Consider the following 13,417-nt stretch of genomic DNA (forward strand, 5'->3'; position numbering starts at 1 on the left):
TTCCTTTACTTGGTCTTCCAGAGGGCTGTCACTTGAAGCCAGAGCACTTCCTTCCTCTTCTAATCTGACTTGTAACCAGAATCTTGTCACCTAGACAAATAACTGGGAACTTTTCTGCAAGATTCAGGAAACACTTCCTAAATGCTAAGTGGTTGGTGACTGTGAAAAAATGGCATGTTCCATGGAAAATGCAGAAGGTTGTCTATGCTAAATACCTAAGGGTCTGGAGCCCTCCTTGGTGGGGATGCATCTGGACCACTTCTAAGACTCAGAGACCTAAGGCAAATAACATTGTGCCCACCTTATCCTCAAATGAAATCCAGGATAGCTTTAAAGGGAAAAGAAGTCTCCAAACATCAACACAGAGTCTGAGAAATACCAAAGGGGTGAGGGAAAAGCGAGGCAAACCAAAAACAGACTCCTAACTATAGAGAACAATCTGATGGTCATCAGAGGGGAGATGGGTAGGGGCCTGGGGGAAATGGGTGATGGGGGATTAAAGAGTGCATTTGTTGTGATGAGCACTGGGTGTCATATGGAAGTGCTGAGTCACTGTACTGTATTCCTGAAACTAATATTATGCTGTTGTATTAACTGGAATTTAAATAAAAACAGAAAAAAAATGTATAAAACAAATCAATATTGTAAAGGATTTCAAAAAAGAAAAGGAAGAAACAAGTAAGGAGGGAGGGAGAAAGAAAAGAGGTTGAGGGAGGGAGCAATTGTGAAGATGGGAGGGCAATCTTGTCTACTTGCCTTGGGACCCAGCTCCTAGCACTGGACTGAATGCTTCTGCTATCTTGCCCAATGGCTCCCTGCCATCTTCCCACCTTGACATGAAGGGGTGCTCCACAGTCCCCTCAGTGATAAAAGCTCCCTATGGCCATGGTTTCCAACCAAGAAGAGGAAGGTGGAAACGTTTTGTTTGAAAAAGCCCCTCAGGAACTTGGAAGATATGTCTGAGGCCTCCTTTGAGATTCACAGAGTACCAAACCTGTAATTTCGTAAATGAAAACCCTGAGGTTAGAGAGATGGGAGTTTGCCCAAGTGTTAGGTACCAGCAGGGCCAGGACTAAACCCAAATCACCTGACTCCCAGTCCCTGCAGACAGAACTAGCAATGGCATGCTGAGCACATGCATGAGATTCTTGTACAAGGACTCTGGAGAATGTCCGGACTACACTTGCCACTTTGAAAGTGCAGGTAGATTACCTTTGCCTGGTTTTAGCAAAGGCTAGCAAGACAAGATCAATTCTAACTTTATAAAAAGCCTTTAACTACTTCCACAGCAACATGCTCATCTGACAGCCTAGCAATTAAGTGTATAATGTCAACAATCCAGATTGGTAACAAGCTGTCAGCAACTCAGTAGTTAAGGCAGAAGGGAAGGGAGTCAGGAGGCCACATGGACTGCTTAGCTCACTGAATGAATCCTCATGGCCAGAATCTTCTCAAATTCTCTGGTTTCATTTTGGAACAGCCCCAGTTGGGCTTCCAGGCAATTGATCATCGTATTCCTTGGAAATGAAATTTGAGGCCTGCTTGGTACCTTGGTAGTTTACTTCTATTTAGTGATACCATGAACTCAAACTTCAAGGGTAGAACATCGCAGGTCCAATTTTCCCTGAGAACAAATGTAATATTGGTAGCTTACACTTTACATAGTTTGAAATAAGCAGACAATGTTCTATACTTAAAGTAACAACCTGGCATACCCTAGGCACCCAACTTTTCTCAGAATCTATTGCTACATTAAGAAATTACTCCCAAGACAGTAGCTTAAACAACAATTTATTTTCTCAGTTTTTGTGTTTTGGAAATTTGGGAGTGGCTTAGCTGGGTGGTCCTGGTACAGGGTCTCTCACGAGGCTGCGTCAAGGTGTCAGCCAGGACTACGGTCACCTGAATTAGATTGGAGGATCTACTTCCAATATGGCTCCCTCACCTCTATGTCCTCCCTACAGTGCTGCTTGAATGCCCTCATGCTATGGCAGCTGGCCTTCCCAGAGTGAGTGATCCTGGACAAAGTGGAAGCAATGCCTTCCATTACCTTCCCTCAGAAGTGACACACCATCTCTTCCATATTTTTTTCTTTTTACATTTTTTAAAATTTAAGTTCAATTTGGTAACATATAGTATAAAACCCAATGCTCATCCCATTAAGTGCCCTCCTCATTGATCTCTTCCATATTTTATTTGTTGGAAGGGAATCATTAAATTCAGCCCATGCTCAAAGGAAGGGGAATTAAACTTCTCCACTTAGAAAGGAATATATTCTATATAGAGAAGCTGTGGATAGATTTTAAAACCATCACAAGTCCAAAGCAACATTTACTTATTTGTTAACAACTTACCAGAGCCCACTGTGACTTCCATTATTTTCAAATTGTTTTTAAACCAGCAAGATAAATATCTGTCAAGAATCCAGGCAGAGAACTAAAGTGTTATCAATTTCTAGAAAGGCAGGTTCACTTATTTTTTTTTTAATTTTTTAAAAGATTTTATTTATTTATTCATGAGAGACACAGAGAGAGAGAGAGAGGCAGAGACACAGGCAGAGGGAGAAGCAGGCTCCATGCAGGGAGCCCGATGTGGGACTCGATCCCGGGTCTCCAGGGTCACACCCTGGGCTGAAGGCAGTGCTAAACCGATGAGCCACCCGGGCTGCCCGGCAGGTTCACTTATGGTTAAGTTTTCTAAAGATAAATTTCACATTATTAATGACAACAGTAATAAAACACCACCTCACCATCACCACCCCGCCAAAAAAGCTCAAAATATTTTTTCTTAGGCAAGAGGCTAAATAATCTATGAACGAATAAAGTAATAATCACTGTGCCAAATATCCTTCTTTTCCCCACATATCTATTTTTTAAAAAAAGATTATTTATTTATTCACGAGAGACAGAGAGACAGAGAGAGAGAGAGAGAGAGGCAAAGACACAGGCAGAGGGAGAAGCAAGCTCCATGCAGGCAGCCTAATGTGGGACTCAATCCCTGGTCTCCAGGATCACGCCCTGAACCAAAGGCAGACGCTCAACCATTGAGCCACCCAGGTGTCCCATCCCCAAATATCTATTAATTTCTCTCCTACACAGAATCCAATCCATAGTAAAATACTTCTTTCTCATCCTTACTTAAGGCCATATGTGGAATATAAAAACTATACATGTCTTCAGTATAGGCCATGCCATAATTGTTTCCACCTAATAGATAAAATGGTACTAAAAGAGTCTGAAAAGCAAAACTTGCTCCATAGATACTTCATGAGTTACAGACTTATGTAACTTTTAGTATATGTGCTGCCGAAGCGAGCACATATGTAACTTTTAAGTCATGTCACATACTTGATGTCTAGGAGTGGCTTCCATCTCAACAAATCCTGCAAAAATTTTCTTTAAGGCAATAATCTTTATTTTAAAAATATAAACTTTAAAAAAATATATAAATATAAACTTTCATATATACTGCCATTTCTGGAATTCTCTATTTGAAAAATGCGGAATACTAAGAACCAGGAAATAATCCAAAGTCTCCCAGCAGCCAATGGATGTCCCAGACCCATATACGGAAGCCCTGTTAGACCAACAGCTAAAGACAAAGAACTGGAAGCCTAGCACAAGAAACTCAATGGAGATTTGTTAAGGGAACCGATAAAGCCCATGCATTTTACTGCAAAAGAAAAAGTCCTTCTCCCATAACCTTGCTCCTCTTTCCTACCTTACATACTAGTCCTAGAAACCTAATCTAAATTCTAATCTTACAGATCAGAAAGCAGAATGAATTCAAGAGAGTTCATTTTTGAGTTAACTGATGAAATTAGTAGGTGGAAGTAAATAAAGTGTTGGATAAGAGAAAAGTCACATCATTCTTGGGGCCAGCATAGGAACAAGCAATGCAGTACAAGTTGAGTTTATAGTAATTGTGGAGTCATAAAGAAATGGTTGTGTTCTACACATTGTTTAAGAATGTGAAGTATTGGGCAGCCTGGGTGGCTCAGCAGTTTAGTGCCGCCTTCAGCCCAGGGTGTGATCCTGAAGACCCAGGATCGAGTCCCACATCAGGCTCCCTGCATGGAGCCTGCTTCTCCCTCTGCCTGTGTCTCTGCCTCTCTCTCTGTGTGTCTCTCATGAATAAATATATAAAATCTTATTTATTTATTTATTTATTTTTATTTATTTATTCATTCATAGAGACACAGACAGAGAGAGAGAGGCAGAGACACAGGCAGAGGGAGAAGCAGGCTCCATGCAGAGAGCCGGACGTGGGACTCGATCCAGGGTCTCCAGGATCACGCCCTGGGCTGCAGGCGGCGCTAAACCGCTGCGCCACCAGGGCTGCCCAAATATATAAAATCTTAAAAAAAAAAAAAAAAAAAGAATGTGAAGTATTTTGGAAATATTGTTGCTTAAACATTTTTTTCTAGATATGTCTCCTCCAGCAGGGAAAAATGAAAGGAAAAATAAACCATTGGGACTACACCAAAATAAAAAGCTTTTCCACAAGAAGGAAACCATCAACAAAATGAACAAGCAAACTACTAAAAGGAAAAAAGACATTTGCAAATGATACATCTGATGAGTTATATCCAAAAAATATAAAGAACTTATACAACCTAACACCAAAAACCCCCAATCCAATTAAAACATCAGCAGAAAACCTGAACAGACATTTTTCCAAAGAAGACATACAGATGGCTAAGAGACGTGAAAAAGATGCTCAATATCACTCATCAGGGAAATGCAGATCAAAACCACAATGAAACATCACCTGCACTTATCAGAATGGCTAGAGTCAAAAAGGTAAGAAATAACAATTGTTAGCAAGGATGTGGAGAAAAAGAAACCCTCATACACTGTGAGAATACAGATTGGTACAGCACTGCAGAAAAGAGTATGAAGTTCTTCAAAAAATTAAAAATAAAAATACCACCATAATCCAGTAATTTCACTACTGGGCATTTACACCAAAACTAAAACACTAATTCAAAAAAATATATGCATCTCTGTGTTTGGTGCAGTGTGATTTTATGTATTGGAGAGATAAAGAGAGGGAGAAAGAACACGTTCGTGAGTGGGGGTGGGGGTATGAGGAGCAGGAGAGGGAGAAGCTGACTCCCCCATGGAGCAGGAAGCCCATCGGGGTTTGATCCCTGGACCGAGATCATGACCTGAGCTCAAGGCAGATGCTTAACCAACTGAACCACCCAGGTGCCCCTATTGCATGTTACTTATAATAGCTAAGATTTGGAAGCAACCCAAGTATCCATCAATAGATGAATAAAGAGATTGTGTGTGTGTGTGTGTATATATATATATATATATATATATATACACATTGTATACATGAAATGTTATTCATAAAAAGGAATGGGTTCTTGCCATTCGCAACAGCATGGATGGACCTAGAGGGTATTATGCTAAGTGAAATAAATCAGGTAGAGAAAGACAAATCACTGTATTTCATGTGTAAGTGGAATCTAAAAAAAAAAAAAAAAAAAAATTGAAACAGACCCATAAATACAGAGAATAGATGGTACCCAGGGGGGACAGGTGATTTGAGGTAGACAAAATGGGTAAAGGGGAGTGGGAGATACAGTCTTCCAGTTATGAAATGACTAAGTCATGGGATGAAAGGTATAGCCTAAGGAACATAACCAATGGTACTGTGATAGCACTGTATGGTGAAAGATGGTAGCTACATTTGTCATGAGCATAGTATAACATAAACTTGTCATATCACTATGTTGTACACCTGAAACTAATGTAACCCGTGTCAACTATATTTCAATTTTTAAATTGTTTTTAAAAAATAAATTTTTTAAAATCAAAAAAATATTGTTCCTTAAAAGGATGAGTTATCATTTGGAAAACACAGCTATTCAGAAAAATAAATTGCCTGAGGATTTCAATTAAAGCTATACTTCAAGCAGATATTAGCTAAAAAAATTATTCTACTGTCACTCATGTTAAAAAATAAGTATCCTCAATTAGTCGTGGTAATTTTTCTTTCCTTTATTTTTTTAAACCATGATCTTATTTTTGAGATAGCTCAGGGTAGATGCCTCCCCAGCCTCACCCACCATCCATAATCAGCACGAAAGAGGTAATATTTTTAGTAAGAAACTTCAAATTTTATAGAGAGATAAAAAATGAAAAGTACAAGTCTCCTTCCTAACTTCTGCCCACCTCTTGCACCCAACAGACATTCAAACCTGACAGATGCAGACACATGTAGTTCCTCTGTCCCTCTCCTCAGCAATAATCACAAGTTTGTATGCATTCTTTAACAATGCATATAAACACATGTCCTTTAGGAAACATAGTTATTGTGGGATTTATGTGTTCCTCAGTGATCAGTTCACAATTTTAACACAGAGAGTTTTTTGTTATCTTTTCCCTTCAAATACTGAAAATTAAGCTTAAAAACTTCGCCAAATTCTACTTCCTACATATTCTTTTCGTGTTAAAAAAAAATGCTTAGGAGAGTTCTAATTTCTAATATTCTAGTTCCAATTTCTAATATTGATAGATTTCCTACCCAAAAGCAGCAAGAATAGTAATTTTTCTCCTACAAAACCTTGGTTTTTAACTGTAACTTAAGTTTTTCAAAGGGTACATTTTTCACATAATTTAATTCAATTCAAAATGTAATTGAGTATCTACTATGCACCAAGCACTATGCTGTGGACAAGGCAGACATAGCCCCTACCCAGGAAGAGCTTGGTACCAGTGTGGTCAAGGGAAGGAAGGCAGGGGGAGACCAACACTGTAATAACTTAGACCTAAGGCTGAAGAGGAGGCTAGGGCCATGCTTGGTGAAATGTAAAGGACAGCAATGGCTCTCCATCACCTGGTGATGCAGACTCAGCTCACTTTTTTTTTAGTATGCTGAGTTTTGTACCTCATCCTATGTGAACTGACACAGATCTGTTTCTGCTGGGTTTATTTCAACATAAATGACAGACAAGCAAACACCACCACCTGGCATTTAACAGTGAGGGTGAAGTTTTAACACACTTGCTCAGTTGTTCCACCATTAGACAGCTGCCAGCACTACTTCCTATCTCAACTTGGAGCAATGGAAGTCAGCACTCACTTTTGTTTGCTTCCCAGCCTACTCCCTGCTTCCTCATCACCATCTTCTTCCCCCCATTCTAAGCTGTCTGAGCTTGACTGCTTCCAAATGCTTTTGATCACTACAATGGGACAGTGGACCTGGATTAGAATAGTGCCAAAGGCCTGAAATGACAAACAATAAACAGCACTGTTCATTACTGTGCAGATACTTTCACACAGGATTGTTCCTCTGTATTCTTTAAAACATTCTCTTTTCACCTAAGGTGAGATGGAGTATAAAACTCTGGAGGGCGGGGGGGGGGGGCCTTATCCAGATCACAAAGGTGAAAAAGAAATAAGATTAGAATTCAAATGCTTAAAAAAAAAAAAAAAAAAAGGTGAGGAAAGATTCAGTAAAGATCCACACTTTCCTAAAGTATGAAACTACATCATAGCTCTAGAGAGACACATTGTCTTCACAACAAAGATGACAGTGTGACAATTAATTTTAGCTTAAGTATCTCAGAGTAGTCATTATAAAAACTTTTTATTCCAAATGATCCAGAACTCTAGAGAATCTACCAACTTGTCCTTCCTCTCCTCTCCATGGCTATGGCCCTCTCACAGAAATAACAAAATATCAGAAGGAGAAAAAGGCACAAAATGTCAGCGTGAGCAATGTTTTTCCATCAAGTCAGGCACTTATATATGTGAACATATTTGTGGATTTTTCATTGAAATATCTTCTTGCTTTTGGGCTGGATCTGTAAATAAGGCATTTGAACCACTAGATAACAGTATCCATATGAAAACAGAAAACATGTAAAACTGATACGGTTACTAAATGTAGATGTAGGATTAGGTTATTCTAATTACTAGAGTTTGATAGTACATCACTTATAGATTACTTTGCTTCAAAATGTCATAATTTTAAGTGTGAAAGTTATCCATCTCTGATGAAAATTCTGGAGTACATTAACATTGAATGAAATATTTATTGAGACTTCTTCCCCTGTGACATAAGATTGTTTATTTTTCCCAGCTCTCCAAATGACACAGTTGCTGAACCTCTTTCAGCTGGTCTTGCCTGAAAATAATGAAAGATTAAAGATATTAGAAATAGATAAATATATAGCTCTAAATTAAATCCCTTAACGCCATCATATATTTTTTTCAAAAGCCCCCACCCTATGTAAATAAAAAGTAAATGAAGACATGAACCTGCTAAGAAAAACGATTTGTCTTACTAATATTACCTGTGAATCATGGTATTTCCATCCTATCATGTAATAGATTTGATATGTGGCAGGTACTGAACCATCCTCATTTCTGTACATTTCTATAAAGACAAATAATGGTTACAATCTAGAAAAGATGGAAACGGAAAGAAAAAATCTGCTCAAAAAAAGTCATATCCTCCAAAGAGAAATGGGATACTCAGAGGACTCTGAGAATGTCTCACATGAAAAATCCTAATGCCGAGAAGCTAACAGGAATACAGTTAAGAGCTGTTTGGAAAAAGGATATGGAACTACAGGATCTGTGTTCTGAAAAGAAGGACAAGAAATCTGATGGTGCCTTACCAGGAAAGGAAGTACTGGTAATTTTAAGGGATAAACACAGCAGGGCATGTGTTCCTTTAGGAGGGGAGGGTTGAAAGGATGACCAGCTCCCTTACCTCTGTACACCGCCGCCGCCGCCAGCATCGTGTCTCGGTGCAGCAGGGCTTTTCTATTCCAAGCACAGTTACTCTCGCCCATGCCTAAAAATACACTACAGGCAGTTTTAGATAACACCACTAATACCCTGAGCTACTCAAAGCACAAATTTAACCTCTTCACATCTAGAAGTGTACCCATCCCCATTCTCTAATAGCTTGTATTGCTAGGCTTCTTAGTGACCTAGGCAAAAGCGACTTGAAGCTTCTGGATATTAAGACCAGAGAAGAGGTCAAATTTTAGCAGGCAAGTCCTCTAAGCATGCCTCACTTGCCAACAGTGGTCTAAAGCAGGCCAGCTGGGCAAAAGCAAAGCAACTGACCCTCCAGGTATGTTATTAAGAGTTCGCAAGTACCTTTTCAAGCCCCCATTAGCTGCTCGTCAGAGGACAGGGCACTGCTACGATGCCTCACTCCTTCCAAACCATAAATTCTGTCTGGTCATGAAATTGGGAGAGGGCCTTGAGATTCGCTAAACAGTATCAAAACTACAATGTGTTTTCAGATTTTATAATATTTTACTAATTCCAGGTTAGGAAAAAATTATATGCATTATTTATATGAGCATTTTTCTTAGTATTTTAAAATTTAGAATTCTGGGGCACCTGTGTGGCTCAGTTAAGCATCTGACTCTTAATCTCAGCTCAGGTCTTGATCTCAGGGCTGTGAGTTCAAGCCCCATGTTGGGCTCCAAGCTAGGCTTTGGAGTTCAGGCGTTTTTCTTCAAGTTGATAGCCAAAAGGATTGATACTCTTCTACTGTTCAAATAACAAGTAGTGCTATATATTTAATTATTTATGCACATACTTAAACAAAATCCCTTTGAAAGGCCACATTTTAGTCCACGAAATCAAAACAAATTTCAAAAGTAAAAATCCTTTACATTCTCTATATACCACACCATCAAAAATCAGTTCTTACTTTTCCTACTTTCACCAAAAAACCCCAACAAACTTCCCAATATCAGTTGTTCTTTAGAAGTTTAAAAATGACAACCTTCCAAGTTTTCAATGGCCTTATTAAAAACAATAAAATCAGCTGTAATAAATGAATCTTTTTCTTCTCTCCAATCTCAAATGGTTCCTACTATTCCTCAAAATAATGAATCTCTGATACTAAAAGCAATTTCCAGCATTCTGTGAGTATAACAGCCCCAATTCATGAAGAACAACAGACATATGAACTAATAGATTAGTCATCAAGAAGAAAAAGGTGGATCTTATTCTTGCTGTCACGAATCTAATACACGACCAATCAATTGCTTAGATCAATTGCTGTGGGTCTTCTAGGTGACAAGACTAGATGATCTCTGAAGGCTGTGACAGCTACCATTACAGACCCATTACATAATCTGATTTAAACACATTCTCCTACGTTGTATGAACCATATCAAGCGACCAGAGGTAAACTGGGAGTTGAGTTGGAAGATTCTATTGCTGATGATGGCTGCGGTGCTTTTATTTTCATTCACCTTCCCAGCGCCATGCCTTACCACAAATTGGACATAGGCAGTATCAGTGGAAAACAGGTTATTTAATGTAAATACTTAATACATGGGACAGGGGATTCTTAATACAATAGAAATTCTAAAATGCCTTTTAAATAACTGGTATTAGATACACTAATTAAGATTATCAGGCTTAATGTTCTCTGTGATATAGAAATTCAAGAGCACTACTGCATAACACAGTAACTCTGCTGCTAGGACAGTACTCCCTTGCCTCACAAGAGAAGCATACCACCATATCAACCTTCCTTTCTCCTCATGGTAGCAGTGTGATGTGGTACAGAAAGTCTAGACTTTGTGATCATCATCTCAGTTCTGATCCTTAAGTATCTAGGGCAAAGTCACAACTCTAATTAAACTCAGTTTTATCATCTTCAAGATGGAATGACAGCACTTCAAAATGCATCATGGTAGACCTTTACTGACCTGGGAAACACATTTAGGAACTTCTGACCAGCTCTGGGTTTTGGAATAACAGAAAAATCCAGGAAGCAAGTGACTGCTTAAGACTCTCACAGTGTTTTTAAGGTTAAGTTCAACTGTTTGTATAAAAATCTATTCTATTGTGCTTTACGAGGAATAATACTGAGGGTTGTCTTTAAAAAACAAACTGAACTTACCTTAAAACTACTGTGAAAGCCTCCAAAACTTTTCATGTATTCATCAGCTGATATGCAACTTGTTTTGTAAAATTAGGTCAACATTCTGGACTTTTTCTGTGAATTAATAACAATGGCAGTTCAAATGAGAAGCTACAACCATCAAGAAAAAAGTCTAACTATAAAATACCAAAAACCAATTTGAAAGTAACACCATCTTACAGTAGGCAAAGCAGCATACCTGGCAGTAGTCACCCCAGCTCTTCCCCTCCTCCATTCATCCCTGGCCACTCTCCTTCCCAACTCAGCTGCCTCTGACTTTTTAAAAGCAGAATGGTTGAGATTTCAGGATCTGAGTTAGGCTGCTGCACTAGACTTCAATCCTGGCTCTATTACTTATAATACATTACCTTGGGCAGGTTACTTAGTTTCTTTCTGTGCCTCAGTTTACTCATGTATAACATGAGATGAATCATGTTAATTCTAGTCTTACCTTCCTCATAAAGTATAAACAGTGCTAGAGGATGAGCTTTTTGACAGTGATCTCTCTCTCCTCTGCATGAAATTCTCCCCTTACAGTACCAGGCTCACCTGATAAAATCTAGAAGCCTGTGATAGACTATCCCACATCATTTCCCATCACTTCTCCATTCTACATTTTCAAGCCAAACAGAATTACTGTAGTGTTTTTTAATTAGAAAAGTGAAGGAAATGTCTCACATCACCATGATTTTATACACCGTTCCCTTGGCTTGGAAGGCAACGCCCCAACCCAGTACCCAGCCACTCACTCACTCACTCTCCTGACAAACTCATTTTAACTTAGGTCCTGCCTCTTCTACAAAAGCATCCCTGACTCCCTAAACAGATTTAGGGATTCTGTTTTTCCATATACTTTAAAACACAATTATCTTACTTTATAGTTAAATGCCATGTCTCTTGCTTTAGCTCTATGTCTCTACTAGAGCACAAGCTCCCTGAGATAAGGAAATATGTATCTTCATCACTGGCTCAATAGCTGGCAAATAGTAAATAAATATAAGTAAATGAATATAAAATCAATCATCTAATGTTTACATTTACTTTGTTAAATATCACTTTTATATGTTATCTTTACATAATTCTTAATCCTAAGGATAAGAGACTCAAAGACTAAAATATATGATTTATGTAAAAGTCTTTACAGTAAAAATAAGAGAAGCACTGGCAAAGCCTCTTAAGGTAAATATCAGGCAACAAGTCTTCAAAATAAATGACCTATTTAAAACCCTTGGGGGAAGTGGGGTTTATCAACTGGATACTGGCAGGAGGCAACCTTCTGAGGGGCCTAGAAATGTTCCAGTCCCTGTCTGGAGAGTGATTAAAAATACCAGCAACTATACAGTTAAGATTAGAGCATTTTACTATGCTAACTTTAATGAAAACAAGAATGCACAGAGATCAAGTAAGCAGTACTGGACTTTGGATTCAAATCCTAATTCCAGATCCAGTGTGAGCAAAGACAAGATACTTAACTTCTCAATGTCTCAATTTGTTCATAGGTAAAATTAGGATATCAGAAAATGTCACAGAATTGCACCTGACACAGAGTAAGTTCTGCATTTTTTAAATTATTTTTTAAAAGATTTTTTTTTTTAATTTATTCATTCATAGAGAGAGAGGCAGAGACACAGGCAGAGGGAGAAACAGAGGCAGAAGCAGGCTCCCCACAAAGAGCCTGATGTGGAATTTGATCCCGGACCATGGGCTCACACCCAGAGCCAAAGGCAGATGCTCAACCACTGAGCCACCCAGCCGTCCCAAGTTCTGTATTTTTAATTAGAGGGCAGTACTACCTTTTCCAACTGATATATCTAATTTCTAGTCTCTTTCTTGCTTCTCTCTTGAAATGAATCATAAATGCTGCATTTGAGAAGTATTTTTATCATTAGAGTCTGAATGATACATCATCGCCCACAACCACCTCTCAAGTCTTCGGATGAAGGGGCTCCATGATTAATTATGTCCTGGGGAACCAAGTGTTTGGGGTGGTACTTGGAGAGATGTGTGATTTATCATTGATCCCCTGTCATCTCAAGCATGCATGCTATTGGCTACCAATCCCTGTATTAAATTATAATGAATGAAAAGTGACTATAATAGTAAGTTTTTGGCTACATATCTTTCTCCTTGTAAAGCCAACAGAAGTACCATTCTCAGAGGAAGCTGGATGATAGGTAAAATAGTCTTTTATAAATGGGCAGCCAAAAGAAGTAGAGTCAGGTAAAAGAATGCCAGGGCAGGAGTCAAGAAGGCAAGAGTTTGGCACCTAATTCTGCCACTAACAGGCAAGTGTTCCCTTTATATTAGTGGATCTAATACGCCTCACTTGTAATACAGAGATAAAGTGTTACCAGAGGACTACTGAGAGAAGCAACCGCAACTGCGTTTAAGAAAAACTATAAATCTTGGGGATCCCTGGGTGGCTCAGCAGTTTAGCGCCTGCCTTCCGCCCCTGTGCCTGACCCTGGAGTCTGGGGATCGAGTCCCACGTCGG

At 38.9% G+C, this 13,417-nt stretch overlaps 1 protein-coding gene across 7 annotated transcripts in view; it reads right to left on the minus strand.

Moving 5' to 3' along the window:
- NDUFAF5 (NADH:ubiquinone oxidoreductase complex assembly factor 5) overlaps positions 1 to 13,417 on the minus strand; it is a 63,195-nt gene that overhangs the window by 19,149 nt on the left and 30,629 nt on the right. For 2 of the 7 annotated variants that reach the window (XM_072800039.1, XM_072800038.1), the window contains 3 exons: positions 8,737 to 8,820; positions 8,315 to 8,397; positions 7,589 to 8,145 (listed from right to left, as the gene is read on the minus strand). The exons of 1 other annotated variant lie outside the window; for it this stretch is intronic. In XM_072800039.1, coding sequence (XP_072656140.1) covers positions 8,053 to 8,145; positions 8,315 to 8,397; positions 8,737 to 8,820 — 260 coding nt within the window. In that variant the 3' untranslated portion in view covers positions 7,589 to 8,052. Of the gene's footprint in view, positions 1 to 7,588; positions 8,146 to 8,314; positions 8,398 to 8,736; positions 9,213 to 10,902; positions 10,999 to 13,417 lie in introns of those variants that run through there. 4 more of the 7 variants (XR_012018210.1, XR_012018211.1, XR_012018212.1 and 1 more) reach the window with 4 other exon arrangements.

The sequence above is a fragment of the Canis lupus genome, chromosome 26 (genome assembly GCF_048164855.1).
Source record: "Canis lupus baileyi chromosome 26, mCanLup2.hap1, whole genome shotgun sequence".
Lineage (NCBI taxonomy): Eukaryota > Metazoa > Chordata > Mammalia > Carnivora > Canidae > Canis > Canis lupus.